Source organism: Malaclemys terrapin, chromosome 4 (assembly GCF_027887155.1).
Source record: "Malaclemys terrapin pileata isolate rMalTer1 chromosome 4, rMalTer1.hap1, whole genome shotgun sequence".
Classification (NCBI taxonomy): domain Eukaryota; kingdom Metazoa; phylum Chordata; order Testudines; family Emydidae; genus Malaclemys; species Malaclemys terrapin.
The window spans coordinates 28,011,933-28,030,978 of record NC_071508.1 but is presented as its reverse complement, the minus strand read 5'-3'; the positions used below and the strand labels follow the sequence as shown (position 1 = coordinate 28,030,978).

Here is a 19,046-nt window from a genome sequence, read left to right as displayed (position 1 = left end):
ACATCTTGCCACTCTCTTTGCCAATACAGCCCTTATAGGAAAGTCCTTTGGAAATGAATAAGGATTAAATGAGTTGGGTTATAGAGAAATTAATAGGGTTCTGGTCAGTGCTTAATTTGTAGTGAAAGAGGTGCCGGGGCTCAAGCAATTGTTTTCACTTTCATAACTGATGCAGCAAGCCCAGAGGTGCCGGGGCTCTGACCTGCCAAACTCAGAGATGCCGGGGCTCTGACCTGCCAAACTCAGAGGTGCCAGGGCTATGAACTATGAAGCCTAGAGATGCCGGGGCTCAGCCCTGGCAAGATCTGGCCCAAATTAAGAATTGGTTCTAGAGACATTACTCTCCGAACCTCTTGAGTTTAATGGACAATGGAATCTTCAGTCTAGACATCGGCACAGAGGAGTCAGGGGAAGATTTCCCTGCTGATGACCATTCTGGGTAATTTCTCCTACCTCTTCTGGATCAGTGTTTCTCCACCTCTGGTACATTGCTCCAGCCTAGGATGATCACATTGAATTGGCCCTGTTAACACTGGTTCTCCACTTGTGAAGTAAGTCCCTGCTCTCCATGTGTCAGTATATAATGCCTGCATCTGTAACTTTCACTCTATGCATCCGAAGAAGTGAGGTTTTTACCCACGAAAGCTTATGCCCAAATAAATCTGTTGGTCTTTAAGATGCCACCAGACTCCTTGTTGTTTTTGTAGATACAGACTAACACGGCTACCCCCGATACATGGCCATGGTCATCATCCATGCTATTGCTCTGGCCGGGAGTGGTGACTAGAATGTGCCAGCTTCCAGAGGCGGGTTGGGCTGGAGCACTCACCTGCGCCGTGGTCTTTCATTACCCAGTGTGGGCGTTACTAATGAGTTAGAAGTTAGGAGCCTAAATGCCTTTGAGGATCTTGGCATTAGTGGCTGTAAGGCACTTTGAAGAGGAACAGCTCCATGTGAATGACTGCAGGGTGTCTCAGAGTTGGCACACCAAACAGTCAAGTAAGAGGGAGAAAGAGAGCTGATGATGCATTTTCTGATGAATCGAGGCTTTATCAACAAATGCCTGTTTCTATAACACAAAATGTTTCATGGAAACGTATGGGGTTCAGTGAACTTTAGATGAACCGTAGGCAGGTTTCCATCAGAAATCTGCCAGGTTTCCTACCAGCTCACCAGGAGGGATGCTGAGCCAAGGTCTTCCAGAGTCTACAACTCTGGGACAGCCAGCCATGCAGACTGGCCTGGGGCTGTGGACACCAAGGCTTCCAGGCTCCCTGCCCCAGAGCTGGGAGCCTGGGAGTGCCTCAGCTAAGGCTCCCAGGGTTTCTTGGCTTCTGGTTCCCTGTGAGCCAGACTGACAGAGAGCCTAGAAGCTCTGGCAGCCACGGCTGGGCCAGGGACCACAGAGCTTGGGCTTCCAGGCTCAAATTTCTTTTGTAATTTTCAAAATGAAGTGTTTTCAGATTTCCCTTTCGCATGAAATTTTGAAATTCTGCTTTTTCATTCTGAAATGGAACAAATTCTTTTCCAGAATTTCCTGTTGAAAGAAAATTCCAGTTTAGGACCATCTCTACTAAGAGACGAAGGGGCTACATTTTCAAAAGTGCCTGCTAATTTGGGTGCTCACATTGAGATGCTTTGGGCCTGATTTTCAGAGGTGTTGAGCACCTAGCACTCCCGTGGAATTCCATCATTTGGAGTCAGTGGGTATTTACATTTCCTTAAATCAGGCCTCAGATGTCTCATTTTGGGCACCCAAAATTAGTGAGCACTTTCAAAAATGTAGGTCTTATTAACTCACACTGTATTGTGCTGTCACAAAGTGCAATGGAGTTCCAGCTTGGAGGATAGTTAATACTTCTTCTAATCTTTGTTCTTAATGATCAATGTCACCTCATATAAAAGGCTTTTGGAAGGAAAGGGAAATTGGAGAAATGAAGCAAGGATTCCCTTACTAGAGTTTGCCAGTGGGAGGTAGATGGAAAGAGGTTTTACACAGCAGGGCTGGTCAGTTGTAGGCTGTTGAGAAGTTCATGCTTCTGGGCTGGGTTATGCGGTGGCTGATTAGAAAACCTGCAGGGTTTCTTCTTGATCTAAGAGATTTGGATAAGGACAGAACTGAACCTCTAAACTCCATTTCCACCACCATTAGCTAAGGGCCAGAGTGTGTCTCCTTGATTCACAATGACTAGTTGAAATTCATGGGACTGCTCTCAGAGCAAGGCACTACCCAGCACAAGAAAAGGTGGAAGAATCTGGTCCTGAGAGGTGACTGGAAGGTTGGATCACCCCTCTCCTGCCCTTTATTCCTTTCTGAATGACTATTCAGAAGGGGCTTCTAGCCGTATGCAGCCATGTCCATTGAGAAAGGGCTTCTCTTCCCCCTGATTTATGATACATCCATTGTCCTTCTCTGGAGGCCAGTGGGGAAGACCTTGACCCATCAGAGAACAAAGAACTCCATGTCCCACATGCAAACCACATAGGAGCTTAGTTTTCCATTCCTAATGTTGTTCTTTTGCTTGCAGGTTCCATGTATGATGGTTTGGCTGATGGCGTCAACTATGGGACTGCCCGGGGCAGCTATTATGCCAAAGCCCAGACAGGAAACAGCAACTGGGGGTATCCGGTAAGGTGTTCTTTTCTCTGTGCCTTGCTGTTGGGGTGTACAGAGCATGAGAGTCCATAGGAATGGACTGCTGGTCAATATGGGGAGCCAACGGTGCCGTAGAGACAAGAGTAAGATGGACATCAACAGCCTCCAGATGTTCTAGGCGGGTGAGGGAGGAAGTTACCTTGTTCCCTAAGAATGGAGGTAACAAATTTGTTTGGGCAGTGCAACAAGCCTGGGTCTCAACAGTTCACAATCTGGATCAGAACTCTCCTCTGCTGCTGGGTGGATGGTGTGGGGCCATTACAGGGGTAGGTTCAAGAAAACTTGTTTCTGAAACTGGATCTAGTATTTTGCTTCGGGCTCATCTCTGCAAATGAGGGAAAGATTCAGCGACAGGTGTGTGGGGGATAGGTAGGAAGGTCTCACTTAAACTGTTGCCCCGCCTAATTGCTCTGACTGAGGAGGAAATGCTGCATTTCAGAGCCCTCTATTTAGCAAAGCTGACAGCACTGAATCCAGCATCACCTGTGTGGTATTTTCAGCACCCTACAAAGCCCGGTGATACTTTTCTGTGATTTGGCCATTGCATAAAAACACTCTAGGGGTGCGGCTGGCAGTTTGGGGGTTTAGATCTCCACTTATTTAGCTTTGTTCTTGCTTCTTCTCTGCACATTTGCAATAAATGCTGTGTCTTTGTTGGCTGGTGAAAGCCAAAGGCTGGTTACAATTTAGATGCCAGTTCATATCCTCTGTGATTTGCTTTGTTGAATGATCCTCCATATCCCCTAGCCAGCACCAGCTGAACAACAAGAGCTGTGGCCACCATGAGTGTGTATTTGACCTGAGTGGCGAATAGCAATGAACTCATGGGTCAGATCTGAACGCAAACCTATCCCCAAACTCAGAGCTGGTTAGAGTTAGGACTTAGGGTTCAGAGTCACAGAGTCCTCTTGGAAAAAGGCGGATGAGATGACTGGGAATGATCAGGGCTTCCATGTTACATCTTCTCCCAAAGATGGCACCAGCAATAGCGCAGTGCCCCCTAGCATTGCAGCTGGGCACTACTTCACTATTGACCTGGCCGGTCCCTGAAGGTCTCTTCTCCAGTTGCAGACCATGGGTACAGTTTCCCAAAGTGCCTGAGTCCAATAGACTTTCAGTGAGGGTCCTAAGTTCCTTGGTCACTTTTGAAAACGGTGCTGAGTCTTTGGTTACATTGGTGCTTTTGAACATGTAATCCCAGGCCTAAATCTGCTTGGGCCCATGAGATTGCACACTACATGCAGACAGGGGAACTTCTTTTTCCATTCTGCTTGCTCCCTAGAGGTATTAAAGGAATACAAACATCACCACCACCACCACACCCAACTACCACCACCACCTGTTTTCAGCTAACTTTGAGCTCTGTCTGCAAGTTTGCTTGAAACTCATAAAATGTCTAGACTCTGTTATGCAGGTGTGTCTCCCATTTGCATTTCCTCTACTTTAAGAAATGGAAAAGGTGGCAATAATAAGATCTAATTTTGTTTTTGAGGGGCAATTTCCTTAACACATTTCATGTCTTGATTAGAATTATCGTTTCTGTGAAGTCTTAAAAGCTTTTTGAGCTAGCAGGGCAGTGATAAGAACATGGCATCACTTATGGTTTTGCACTGAGTCCAGACAAAACGTTGGGACAGTGATCCATTATAGTCCTTGCAAGCCTTGATTGTCTCTCCCCAGAGTATGAAAAGTACTAAAGGAAATCCTTCTCTATCCTCTACCATAAGATATGGTCCCTGCCCAGAAGAATTTGCACTCTAAATACTGTTCTTGTTGGTAGGTGACCTTGAATCACTGATTCTAACCAATGTCTCTTTGGTGATAAGAGAGGTTATCTAGGAAGTACATGGAGTTGCTGGATGGCCCGTAGTTTGCGTGTTACTGGTTTATTCTCTTTCCTCTGCAGTTTTCTTTACCTGGAGAATCTGCATTGTTGCTCCTGGGTTTTCCCTTGTATCTCATTTTACTATGTGATGCAGTCTCGATAAGCGTGTGTGATCATGTCTCCCGCTAGTGGCTGGCACACATAGATAAAAGCCTGCACGTTATTTATTAATAAAGACCAGATTTTGATATCCTCACTCCTGCTGCGTAGTACCTTGCTCTGCACTTGGCCCTACTGAAATCGATTGGATCGCTCATGGAATATGGTAGTATTCAACCCGAGTGAGGGCATCAGATCTTGGCTCTAGGGTGCTCTCCTTTGGTGTTCCCTTGGTAGAGGCTTTTGATGATGAAAGTCCTGGGTTCTATTCCTGCTGATGACCCATGGTACAACAGCAGTATATTGGATTGTTCTGACAGAGAGAGGACCTGTGTTTAGGTGAATGTGGGCCCTTCTGTATGTTTCATCATCACGCCATAGGCGTGGTGAATTGTGTGATCTCATTTCGCTGATGGCTTCATGGAGCCACGCCACACAGTGAGCTCTGAGTCACGCACCGGGAGCCTGTGAGAGGCCCTTGCAGGTACTGTATGCACCTACAGGCAGCTTGCATGTCAGTCCTGAACCTAGAGGTTGCCACCACTTCCCCAGCTTGGTGATCACAGACCTATTGACGGCAAGAGACTCATCATTGCTGCAGCTGTTGTACTGAACTGGCCAGCGTACCAGCGTTTGACCCAGAGGATTCAGAAAGGGGAAGGAATGCTTGGAGCAGAAGTCCCATATTATAACTAGCAGAGCAAAAGACCCTTATAGGCCTGCGATTGCCTTTCCCTGCTGATGTTGCCCTCCCCCATAGTTTTTTCTTTTACGTTAATGTTTTGGGGAATGCAAGGTGCTGGATTGACAGCCCTACAGGCTGGAGTGCTCCGCTTATCCATGAATGGGTACATACAAGGCAGCAGAGTGCTCTGTCTCTGCAAATGAGACACACAGCTGGCCATCCTATGAAGGAGGCCATAAGTCGGTGTCTATAGAATCATAGAATATCAGGGTTGGAAGAGACCTCAGGAGGTCATCTAGTCCAACCCCCTGCTCAAAGCAGGACCAACCCCAACTAAATCATCCCAGCCAGGGCTTTGTCCATGACCCGTTAACGCTTTGGTCTGTCCGATGATGATGCTAACAGGAGGTAAATTAGTGCCTGTTATTACACTAATGAGTAAGTGCCCTTTTGTAACACTTCTCCAGTAGGAACTGTACTGAGACCCTCAAACTCATTACATTTGTGGGAGCAACTGGTGCAGGAGGTGGCAGAGCTCCAGCTACCAGCTTTCTTCCAGCAGAGTCCCCCTGCTCAGACTGAGTTCTCCGCCAGCTACAGTGCAGAATGGGCCTTAGCAGACCATGGAATATGGCTTTGTTATCCCCAATCCTGCACTCTCTCTGCAGGCAAAATTCTCCCTGACTTCAACAGGAGTTTTACCTGAGTTCGGATTTCAGGATCAAGGTCATTATTTGTTGCTACTGAAACATCTGTGGAGAAAAAAGGATGCTTGAGGCATATTTCTTAAAGAAAGGGAATTTTGTTTGTTTCATACAGCCACACACCCAGGCACCCAGATCCATGAGTCCAGATCCAAGGTTTTGCATCCTTCAGAATAGCTGCAAGTTTAACAGTTGCTTCCCTGGCCAATGCAAGTTGAACCATCACAGAACTAGATGAAAGTTGCCTCTGCCTGCGACAGAAGTGGATGGGAGGGGATGAGCGTCTCTGGAGAAGCAATATATTTTTGCTGCTTTTGCAAGTGTTCTCCTTGCCGTGCTGTGTTAACAGGCAGCAACCACTTCATTTCACAAGCAAGATCAAGGGTGTTCTCCACCCATCACTCAGGGTGGGACCCAGTCATATTTCATTGCCACAGCTTTCCCCTGCGGCCTGGGAGAGACTTGGTCTCAACATGTTTATACGGCATCATTTCCTTTTTGCTGTCTGCTGCTCTAGAAATAAACAAACTGATAGTGAGTAAAAAAAAAAAAAAAATCAGAGCTGGATAATAAAGAGATTGCGTTCTGAGATGCAGAATTCAAGAAACACCCAGCCACTGGAGTGTGTGTGTGGAGGTGTCTTGGAGTTGAAAAGCAAATCAGGAGATCTGGGTTCAATTTCTGGTGCTGGCAGTGACCTGCTGTGCAACCTTGAACAAGTCTCCTTGCCGCTCTGTGCCTCAGTTTCCCCATCTGCTCAATGGGGAACATGATAATGATTCTTCCCCTTTTAGTAAAGTGCTTTGTGGTCTGTGCATGAAAAGCACCATAACAGGACTAAATGTTGTTAACCATAATAATAATAATGAATATTGTTTTGTGACGCACCATGACTCAGTTTCCCCATCTGTAAAATGGGGATAATGATACATATTTACTTACCCCCTGTGGGTGTTATGTGACTTAATTAATGATCCCAAAGTGCTTTGCAATCCTGGACTGAGAAATGGTGCTCTGGACACACTTGTTAATTTAGATGTGGGTGGATTTTACTGCTTGTGAAGAAAAGGGATTGACTCCTGGGCTGGTCAGGGAAGTTCTGACTCTGAGAGCTCCTCTACCTTCGCAACTCTGCCATTGCCCCTCAGCCCCCTTCCTCATTGTATTTTTGTATGGATCAATGGCCCCTAGGGACTAGGCTTGGATTTCTAAGCTCGTTTTGTAGGGGTGATGAGAATTTCAGACTCAAACTTAGGGCCCTAGCAGGATACGAGGGACTTCCATTGAGTCAATGGGACTAGGAGGACCTCAGCTTTCCAGAGCTACAAGTTTAGGCAGTATTGCAGTAGATCTTCTGCTCTGCTGGTAAGGACTGTAGGAAATTCTGAACTCACTGAGTGAATCTGTACTGCTCAGGGAAGGACAGGGCTGTGCGGAGCTGCTGTAGGAAAAGCAGAAAGTCTCACAGTGAGATTGCTGTGTGGGGACTCTGGTTGTGCTTTCGTATGGAGCTTTGCAAAACTTGCAGTGTGGAATGAGTCATGATTTTCTGCCTCATTTCCCATTTTCAGGGGCAATTTCTGGGCTTTGCCAGTCCTGCTCTGCATTCTTAAAAAAATAATAAAGCTAGACATGAGGCTGGACTAAAACTCTGGACAAACACCCACAAGCTTTGGAGAAGTTCAGATCCCAGTATTATGGACTTGGGATCTATAGTAGGTGTGCATGGGAAGTAATGATTTATTCCCCTTTGTTAATCCTCAAATAAGCCTATTCCCCAGAGGAAGTGTTGGACCATCTGGCTTCACCCAAGTGATACCAACGTAATGGAAAGAGGAAAAATAACATGATTCTTGCTAAGTGGAGAAAGGGGTCTTGGGTGCATAAACTGCATAATCACATGTTCTCCTGCTCCAGAGTTGGTTCCCCTTAGTCCAGATGGTGAACAAAGCATCCTTAATCAATTTTACTCTGCTGCTCATTCCATTCCCCACAAGATCTCATGAGGCAGCCCTCAGTTTCTGGCCAAGGTGAATCCGAGTGTGGAATGCCATTACTCAGAGCTACCTTTGGTGCTCGGATTCTCTTATTATATGTTACGATCACCCTGGATTGGATGGACAGATGGATAGACATTAGATCGAGAACACTGCAGGTGAGGCACCAAGCCCACACTTGGAGTTAATTAAGTGATCAATTTAGGTGCATTTTAGAGAAAAAAAACTGATTCGGACCAATTCTTTGGTGACCTGTACTCTCTGTCTGATCCAATGTGAGTATGTGTGTGCGCGCACATGAGCAATCATCTTGGATGACTGTACAAACCAGTGGAATTCCCAACCAAGAAACACCACATGATAAAGGAGAACAAGGGTAATTATAATCAGCACATTCTCTCTGTTTGTCCCCTCACTGCTCCTTTTCTCCCACCCCATATTATTGGGTTTGGTTCCAGGGGAGCTCCCTGAATGTTCTTTACATTCATTAGGTTGTATATCTCCTTTGCGCAATCAACGTCTGCTGTAATTCACGAATATATTTTGGTCCTCTCTTTGCTATGACCAGGAAACTGGCATAGGGGGTGGGGGACAGCTGGTGACACTGTGCTCAGATATGTATATAACAACTGTTTATTTTAGATAGATCCAGACTGCTCTGTGATCCTAGTGCTAGAGCCAGCCAGAATTTTTCAGGTGAATAGTTTATTTGCTGAAAAAATCCAGCTTTGGTTCAAGTGAAACTATTCATGTATTTGGGTCAAATTCAGCAAATACTTTTGTCTGGGGGAAAAATTGAACAAGTCAAAATGTTTTGTTTTGACATTTTCTAGATGAAATGTTTCAATTCTTTCATTTTGAAATGAAGTTTCATTTAGAAATTTAGCTAGCTTTGTTTAAAACAAACCAACGGTAACCCCTTCTCCTTCTCCTCCCCCCCCCAAAATGGGTGGAGAAAACTATTTGGGGTCAAATGAAACCACACAATTTTTGTATTTTTCAGTTCAGCCAGAAAACCGAAAAAGCAGTTCTTTGCTCAGCTCTACCTAGGGCAGATCCAGAGTCCAGTGTAAATGAGAGGGGATTTGACCCAGTCTGTTGGCCCGATTGTCCTCTCTTCTCCATAAATCTGGTGTAGGGGAGTAGAGAATCAGGCCCTGTACTCAGCAGCGTTCCCGCCCTCACTTGTGCCAGCTGTTGATTTTTGGATATCCTCTCCACCTGGCCCTAAGCCCCAGATCAGTGTGACAGCAGAGGATATTCCGCGTGGTTAGGAAACTCCGTTCAACTGTAATGACCAGTTCTAAGCTGAGAGAGAAGGAGGCATGCTGGAGCCTACTTAGCTGGGATTTGGCCCCTATGCTCATCCTGAGAGGATGTCACTGCATCCAAGCAGGGGAAATATCTCCTCCGTCCCTGCAACTTGAGTTGACTGACGTAGGCGTGCAGGCAAGAGGACCTTCCCCTGTTGCTTGTTGGAGTGGTTCAAAGGCAGGGCTGGTTAGCTTATGAGCTTATCAGGGAAGCCAGAGCAATTCCTCGGTTTGGAGGGGACCCTGTTGCTTTTATGGTGGACGTGCTTATTCCTCAGTCAGAGTTAGAATACAGGGTGTAATGAACCTGACAACCAGCAGCTCTTTCTCTTTACGGTGGTGCCTTCCAGGAAGGAGAAATAGTAGGACCTAGGGAAGGGTGGAGGGTTTTGATCATATGCTTCAATACAGGCCTCTTACAGGATCAACACTGATGGGCTAAGGGGTCTAGACTAAAGGTTCCTGATAATAAGTGGGCTCTCTTAGCTCCTCTGGAGGTCTGAGCTAGCTGCCTGCAGCTGGTGTTATCATCATAATACGCCTGCTAGTCAGCAGAAGTTTGAATTCAAGCTGGGGAATGGGTGGCAGGACTCAAATGTCGTTTGCCTTCGAACAAACACAAACCTGCTGTGGACACACTACTCGAATGCACAGCACAGGACGTCCAGCATCTCAGAGGATCTCTGTGTGCAATGAGGAAAGTGCTATACACATGAGGGAGACAGGTGGGTGTATAACAGGGGATCTCAAACTGGGGGTTGGGACCACTCAGGGGGTTGCGAGGTTATTACATGGGGAGTTGCAAGCTGTCAACCTCCACCCCAAACCCGCTTTGCCTCCTGCATTGATAATGGTGTTAAATATATAAAAACATGTTTTTAATTTATAAGGGGGGGGGGTCGCACTCAGAGACTTGCGATGTGAAAGGGGTCATCAGGACAAACGTTTGAGAGCCCTGGTGTATAAGATGGACTCTGGTAACAGCTTCAGCAAGGAGTATCAGCTTAGTATTGCACCAGAGAGCCTCGCTGAGGAGCAGCCCTGTGACAACTTCCATCAACCAGTGGTGGCCGTGTGGGGAAGACTTTGCTGTATCCAGTGGCTAATGCCACCCATGCACCAATAGTTAGTGGCCCCAGGGAGATGGCCTTTGACCAAAGCCATCTCAGTATTACATTTTACACGGATACATCATATGTAGAGATGGGACCCTCCACAGTGACCCTTGGGAAGAGTCTAGCTGCTAGGAATGATGCAGTTAGAGTGGGTGAGGCTCTGACATCTCAGGAGTGGCTTGGCTCATTCTCTCCTGCCTAGCCATGATCACCTTTGCTCTGTGCAAGCTCTCAAGGGTATGTGATCTCTAGGGGCTGGGTGGAATAAAGAAGCAGCAGATTGTTTGACTCAGCATCCCCCCCCACTCCTTGCTATGGCTTCCCTTCATGAGTCAATGTCGGGTTTGACGCTGCTAGGATTATTTTGAGGAGCTGTCAGCAATTTGGCAGAGATGTTGAGCCCCTGGGGCCTTTGCTGCAGCCATTCAACTATCTATTATGTTTCCATTAAGGACTTAACATATTATTGATGTGAAGCTGCTGTTTTTCTTGTCAATGTGTTCACATCGGGGGTCTGCCGGGAGAGCAGATGAGGGGAGGTGTGTGGATGGGGGCGTGTGCACGCTGTTTGTCGTGGTACGTATGTTGTGGGGGAATTATTTCATCCTGCATTTTAGCACGGCCGGCAGGCGGTTGTTGTTTAGCTGATAAACTCTCTCTCCTCCCCACCGTCCTTGGAATGGCGAATTCCAGCTTATTGCCTTTTTTGGGAAGACTCTTTTCTGGTAGACAGTGAGCCCTCACCAGCAAGTCAGCACAGCTCCGATCTGGGTGGGGCAGGGTAGTTGGGAAACCTCTTGCACACTCCTGGGAAAACAGCTGTTGTGTGGTGAGAAGCTCATTACCGAAGCCAGTGCATGAGTTTTACTGCAGATGCTGCCAGCTGCCGGGCTGTTCCCATTCTAGACTTCGTTCAAGTGGCACGGCCCTAGTTGTTATCTGAAGGTTGCTGTGTACGGTACGGGCCTGATGCAAAGCCCTTGGAGGTCAGTGGAAAGACTCCCACTGACTATGGATCAGGCCTTATGTGCAGGTAGAACAGAGGCCAAAGCAGAGAAGTGAGTCTCTCAACAAATCCACTCAGCACCTATGTGTAGGATGGGCTGGGAGTTCATAAGGTAAAAATCTGCAGCTGCCCTGTTCTGAGCTGGAGGGCAACATTATAGCCCCACTCTCAACCACGGACGCTGAGTTTCCAAAAGAGCCCTAATTTGTACAGTGCTGTGGCTTATCCCATCCCAGAATTCATAGGGAGGGTTTGGATGGGGGCCCATGACAATGGTTCATCATTCCCCAGTTCCTCTTCACTGTAGCTGACCAGTAAGTTACCAAGTCATCTCTTCCCCTGCCCTTTTCTTTCAGGGCAAATCAGGCCAAAGCTTGGCTTAGTTGGAAGAGGAACAGGAGGAGGCAGAGAAAGGGAGCGCTCCCTTTGTTCAGTAGAGTGCAGTTCAACTGGGACGTGTGGAATTAGGAACCCTGCCTAATGGGGTTGTCCTGTGAGGAACCAGTTTGACCCTTAAGCCACTCAATGCTGGTGGGCCAAATTTTGAAGACTTCTGTTCATCTTTTATGGGAGTTTGCCTGGGTTAGGACTGAGTGAACATGAAAACTAGATTCTGTCCTCAGTGATGCAGAGTCACTCCGGAGTCACTCCAGATTTATACTGATGGAACTGAGAGCAGCGTTAGCCCCACGGAAGGATCTCAGGGTGTAGCTTCCCAACTTCCATGAGCATTTGTAGGGCTGAGCAAGGAGCTCAGGGCCTTGCCCTGTAATGGCTGTTGATGGGGATTTAAGAGATGGAGCCAGTGTCAAAGGCAGGCACTGGCTATGGCCGTCGGGGCAATGTGTCTCGCAACTTTCCCTGCCCAGGGGCTCAGACACAATGGCGATGGGCATGGCAGAAGAACCTGGCTAGATTAGAATAGCACTGAGCAGGCAGCGGACAAAGGCTCTGTTTTTTCTGGCCTGCAGCATGGCTGCGGGGCCTCCTCACAATACCACTGCCTTAGCAGCAGCATTAGTATCCCACTGGCATCTTCTGCTGATCAGGAAAGCTGCGTAACTGGGACCGAAGGCTGTGTCCACATGGGTATCCTGACGATGCAGATTCCACTACGCTGTAAGAGGAATGGGCCAGGATTTCCAGTGTTGCTAGTTGTCTGTCAGGAAAGCTGTCCTAACTGCCTGGGTTTGTTTTGTTTTGTTTTTTACATGGAGTAAAACACCTTAGCACCCCCTTTCCTATCTGGCAACGTTCCCAAGCCTCTGCCAAGTTCAGCCCTCCAAGAGGCAGATGCCAAAGTTAGCATCCAGAAGTGGTGTTGTTGCAACAGAATCTCAGGCCAGTTCTTGAGGTCAGTTACACTGGGGCAAATCTGGAGTAGCTCCACTGAAGTCACTGTGGATGTGCACCAGTGTAACAGATCAGAATCGGGCCCATTTCTTTGAACTAAATACGGTGGCGTTTTGCTGGCGTATCCCTGGCATTTCTTAAGAAATTTCACCTCATTGTTCCAAAACTTCAAACGTTATCATTGGCATGAGCTAATCATTCACTCCTTCTTTAATGTATAACTCCATCCTGTTTTCCCCGCATGGGCCCCATTTTGGACCTCTATTGGGGAATTCTCACATACAGGTTAGTGTGTCTGTCAGGGTGGAAGATGGATAAAAAGAGTTAATAAGGACAAAGCAAGCAATGGGAAGGATAGAATAGTGTTAGAGTCAGTGTCTGTGATGGGGGGGGGGTGACACGCCTTTCACGTGACATATACACCTGAGCTCCAGACCCCTGGAGTTCATATAAGATCCCATTCTGTGAGAAATGGGACATTTGCCCTGATGCCCTGCCAAATTCTGTTGGGTGGCAGTGTCGCTGCACTCTGTTCAAAGGTGCCACATTCCAGTCCAGAAGTGGCTGCATGTTGGTGTTAGGTGAGGTGGGTCAGGTGTATATAGAGTTGGTTAAGAGGCTTAGAAGCCTTGGCAATGAATATTAATGCATGGTATTGAGTAAAACTACAAGCAGATGGGGTAGTTCAGGGGCTAGGATGCTAACCTGATGCAAGGAGACCAGGGTTCAATTCCCTGCTGTGCTCCAGACTCCCTGGGTGAGTCACTTAGTCTCTCTAGCCTTGGTTTTCTAGCTGTACAATGGGGATATTAGCACTGCCGTACCTGGGAGGAGAGAGATGGCAGAGATTGTGAGGTGCTCAGATACTAGGATAATGGGGACCCTCAAAGTACCATGAACAGGTCCTATTGTAGTTAATGGGTGGTGTGCCCACAGCTCCCATTAAAGCCAGGGCTCAGTGCCCCTCAGGATTTGGCCACATTTGGTGAACTCCTGGGAGTCACTTCAAGCCCCTTTTAATTGTTTTGTTTCCTGTTTCCTCCCCCTTCAGATGTACAACGGGACCCTTAAAAGAGAGACCGACAACCGACGCTTCAGCTCTTACAGTCAGATGGAGGGCTGGGGCAACCGGCACCACAGCAAATCCGTCTGCAGCCCCACCAGCCCCGGCGGCAACTACTGCCTTAAGAGCAGCCGGAGTGAGCCTGACCTGTGCTGCGAGCCTCCCCGGGGCACGCTCAGGAGAAACCAGATGGGAAGCCAGGCAGTGCAAAAGGCAACCCTGAACCGCCAGAGCATGTACAGCACCTGCAGCACCCACCATGGGACTGCTCGGAAACCCCTCCCGGACCGCAATCTCTCCTGCTCTTTGGGCAACAAGCCGGATGCGTTGTACGCCCAGCCTGTGACGAGCGGCAGGCAGGATGGGGTGTATGGGCATTCTATGTCCAGCTCCAGGTGAGTTCCCACGTGCCTGTGAGCTCAGTGGATTAGCCTAGGACTTCTCTGCAGGGTGAAATCCCAGGAATGCAGGGGCCTCGGATGAGTGCCTCTCCTGCTCGCCCTGCCACTTTGGGTTGGCATTCATTTCCCTGCAAAAAAGCACCGGTTTTCATACTGCGAGTCCAATTTCCAAATAGCCAGCTCCTGGGGTCTGATCCTGAGAGGTGCTGGGTACCTGGTGAGTGCCACTGAGTCCTACTGCACTCCTGAATGAAGCCTTTGCTTAGACAGCACTGGCTGATTTCCACAGGAGGCGAGTAAGGATGAGCAGAGGCTCAGTAAGGGCCTCAGGATTTAGTCCAACTGCGAGTTTGTCCAGAAAGACGACAGAGTGAAAGTACTTCAAAATCTGATCCCGAATCATGCTGTGATCTGTTCTACTCTGCTCATTCCCTTCCCTATACACAGTATGCAATTCCATCAGACACGTACAAGTGTGGGAGGTATACGAGGGGTGGCAGAGGTGCTTCGTGTCCCAAACATCACTGTCTCTCAAACATCTGCATTCAGAGATCGAGGAGCCTAGGGTGTGCTCAGGAGGTGATGCTCTGAGCCGTGGTGTTCAAACCTGCGTTGTCTCATTAGCCATTTCTCTGTTTGTACAGCACCAGCACAATAGGGCCCTGGTTTATGAGGTGCTGCCTCACTGCATAGAATTAATAATTACAATAAAAACAGCAATCACAACAGGATCTGCCCGAAAGCCTTGCCTAATTCAGCCTGAGAGCACGAAGCAGAAGTTGTGAAAATTCCATTTTGGGGGCCAGTTCATGCCCCTTGATCACCACTGAGTTTTGACTTTTAGCTTTACACACCACTTGTAAATCTCCCTCATTGAAAATTGTCCACAGGTGTTTAGCAGGGTCTGAGACTCCGTGAGCTGGCCTGTTGGCGATTTGGCTTTATGCATGCGCAGCCTTCGCTACTTTTACACGTGCAAAATGTTATTCAGTTTAGCCACGGCTTACCTTGTGGCTGGATGGCACATTGCTCAGAGCATGGTGTTGTCCACTGGCTCATTTCCTAACCCCTGTAATTGCTTTGGGATGGAAGGCTGCCATTTACATAACTAGAAGCAATTAACTCCAGGAATTTCTGACCAAGGAGTTATGGGCAGTAGACTGAGAGCTGTAGGATGAAGAAATACACCCAGTGAACAGTTGCAACAATAAAGATTTTTTCTGCATAAGGTGAATGTTACTTTTAAGTAATTGGTCCCAGCTGGGTCGTTGTTTCCCTACTGAAAAAGCTGGTCTACATGGGACTTTTCTCATATGTAGAGAGTCCTGTGGCACCTTATAGACTAACAGACATATTGGAGCATGAGCTTTTGTGGGTGAATACCCACTTCGTCGGATGCATGCTACCCCTCTGATACTTGACTCATATGTAGAGTTACTCATAATTATGGAATGATATGATTCCTTGAAGAATGGCTGTGGTTTTCTGAAGATTTACTCCAGGCAGAACTGCCCTTGTGTCAGAAATGCTCTCCAATGCCAAACATCCCCTGGTTAGGGAGTGGTCCCCTTTGCCGAACCCTCCCAGCTTGGGGCGTGACTCACCCTGCAGAACTGGTTCTGACTTGGGAGTTGTCTATCATGAAGCATTAGACTTGGCTTGGGAGGTGTCATCCTGGTAGAACTGGTTCTGGATGGGGAGTTTAGTCCATTTTTTAGAATTGTACCTGGCAGGGGGGTTGTCCCCCACTGTAGAACTAGTTTAGTTTGGGGAGTGGTCTGTCTGGTCAAAGTGACTCTGCCTAGTGTGTGTTGCCCTCTAGAGTGAATTGAGATTAAGGACACTTCCTCTGTGTAGATTGGTTAGGGAGTTGTTCCCTTTGAAAAGCCACTCTTGCTTGGAGGCTGAGGAGAAGAAAACTAGTTCTGATGGAGGTTGTTAGTAACCTGGGTCTGGTTGTGGAGTTGTCACCTGTGCGCTTGTTAGGTTCTGTAGAACTTGTTCTCACTGGGGACGTGCAGTCTTTGTAGAACTGCTTCTGGGCTGGGTGCAGTTTGTTGTAGAACTAGATCTGATTGGAGAGTTCCGCCCCTTCGAGACTTAGGCAGCGTTTTGTTCTTTTGGAAGTACAGGTCTTTCTTGGGCATCTGTCCCCATCATTGAGAGGAGTTGTTGTCCTTGAGGAACTGGGCTTGGTGGAGTAATGGATACTATTGAAGAACTTTCCCTGGTTGTGGCATTGTCCACTATGTACTAGTGGTTCTTAAGGCGGAGTTTTCACCTTGCAGAACAAGGACTGTGTGGGGCGTTGTCCTCATACTAGGAACATTTTGTGTCAGAGAATAAGTTGTCTGCAATGAAACAGTGGCCTTGCTTGTCAAATTGTCTCCCGTGAACAACTGGACATGATTATGCAGTTGAATAAGTGGTTCCCTACTACAGAACTGAGAGTGCTTGAGGTATTGCCTCCTACATAGAACAGGTTCTGTGCAGTTATCCTCTTGCAGAACTGGGTTCTGGTTGGGAAGCATCCTCCCTATTAGCAATCTCTCTGGACTGATGGTCCTCTCCAGAGATAATCCTGGTTTTGGGATTGACCACACTGCACTACTGGTCTTGTTTTGGGTGAATTCTCCTTTTTAGAACTGATCCAGGTTGATGCAGTGTATAGGCAGGCATTGTACCCCTGAAAAATTGAGCTGGATTGGGGTGTTTCTCTTTTGGAGAACTGTTTACAATCGTGAGTGGTCCTCCTTGTGGAACTGGTTCTGATATGGGTGCTATCCCTGCTGTAAAACCATTCCTGGACAGAGAATTACCCCTAATGTAGAGCTGGTCTTGTTCTGAACAATCCTGCTAGCCCATCTGGTTCTAGTTCCATCTGCTGCATCACTCTGTTGTAGAGTGGGCTGAGGTTGGAGAGGTCTTGCTGTGGAATAGGGTTGGGCTGGGAAAATGTAAACCCATCCTTTTAGCCCTGGCTTTTCCTCAATCATTCTGAAGCTACCTCGTTGGGGACAAGTAAATGATACAGAGAAAAGAAGAGGAGGAGGAGGAGGAGAAGTAGTAAGAAGTAAAAGGAAGAAAGGGATGAGAGTTGAATTAAAAAAGAACTACAAGCACATATCACAGTGGCTTTTAGCAAGAGAAGATGGAAAATACTATTTAACTTTTTGGTATGGCTATGGTATTATTTGTACTCTGGTACCAGGATGCTAAGTGGATTAGAATTGTAAAGCTAGCTATACTGAGTAATCCCTCGTACAGAACTGGATCTGGTCAGGGCATTATTGTATTTCTAGAACTATTCTTGGTTGTGTGTTTTCTCTGAGTTCTTTAGGAGACTGCTCTTCTCCTTCTAGAACTGACCTCTCTCTTGTGCAGTACTTTCTGTATGGGAAGGACTCCACTCATGTACCACTGGTTCTGGTTGGGGAATTGGCTGTGATGGAAGTGTATTGTCTTTCGTAGATTTGGATTGTGGAATTGTTGTTCTTGTAAAACAAAACCTTGTTGCGGGTTTTCCCCTGCCTTGTAGAACTGGTTCTGTTGGGAAAGTTGACCCCTTGTAGAACTTGTTCAGATCTGCTTGTAGAACTTGGTCTGGTTTGAGAATTTTCCCCCTTGAAGACCTGTAGTCCCCCCTCCTCCCCCCCGATAAACCAGGTCCTGGCTGGACAGTTTGCTCTGAACAGTTATCAGGCAGACTCAGTGGTTATGTGAATAACATCTTCAGCTTGTTTAACTCACAGCAGACAATCACCTCTTCGCTCACCTCTGCTTCCCCCTTCACCTGGATGTAAAGCATGATATTCCTGTTCTAAGCCCTGGGGCATGGTGGGACTCACTGGGGGCCACAAGTCCCAGCTCAGAGTCTTTGAGGGCTCAGAACGCGCCTTTTGTTGTGCTTATTCCAATGGCTGCTGCAGCTGATCAGCTCCCAAGTAGTGCCATTTGCATGTCCCTAAATGGAACTCTTTGCAGTCAGTTCCTCTTCCAGTCGTATGGTGTGTCACTCGGTCACTCCTTGCTGGCCATGTTGGCTAAATGATCTGTAGCGACTCTGCCCAGTTAGGAGAAAGCTCCCTTCACTCCAGGGCCACCAGATTCAAACTGAACGCTATGAGCAAGTAGTGAAGGGCATGCTGTATATAATGCACGCTAGGAGCAAGGGCGTCTTTCGTCCCTCTCCAGCTGGTATACATAAGAGGACAGAAAACTACTACTGCCACCAGCTAGGGGAGTCCTACCTTTAGCTGAAGCTGTAGAAGCTCTCGCCTTTAGCACTTCCAGTCCCAGTTTCAAATCCCACCAAGTTAGGTCAGTTATACCTGCTCCATGATAGCCTGCCAGAGAGGGACTCAGTGTTCTTCTCTGTAAGGACGAAAAGGTGAGTTCTGGTGCCCGCAGACCCTCCCTAGCATGAGGACTACTGGACCTGAGCTGTAGCATGTACTGAATTTCGAAGGGGAACAGTGTCAGCCATAATGTGGATGTGCACTGAGATCTTCTTTCAAGACATGGTTGGCATGTTTGCTTTAACCCCACCGTTCAGCTTTAGGCTGAAGAAAGAGGCTAAGATACATCTGCTGGGTACACCTTAAAATGTGTGGCTGTTGGTGGCAATGGCATGTGGTGACCCACTTGCCCCCATTGGTCAACATCTCATGGAGTAAATGCTTCATCACCTCAAAAGTGACAGCAGGTGTGGGCATGACCGTAAGTCGTATAGAGAATAACTGACAGAGGAGCACTAAAAACCTGAGCTA

General features: G+C 47.5%; 1 protein-coding gene across 1 annotated transcript in view; it reads left to right on the top strand.

The window, feature by feature from the left end:
• PKP1 (plakophilin 1) overlaps nt 1–19,046 on the top strand; it is a 53,575-nt gene that overhangs the window by 6,512 nt on the left and 28,017 nt on the right. Inside the window, exons 2-3 of the mRNA XM_054025866.1 lie at nt 2,529–2,629; nt 13,865–14,271. Of these exons, the coding sequence (XP_053881841.1) occupies nt 2,529–2,629; nt 13,865–14,271 (508 nt within the window). The remainder of the gene's footprint in view (nt 1–2,528; nt 2,630–13,864; nt 14,272–19,046) is intronic.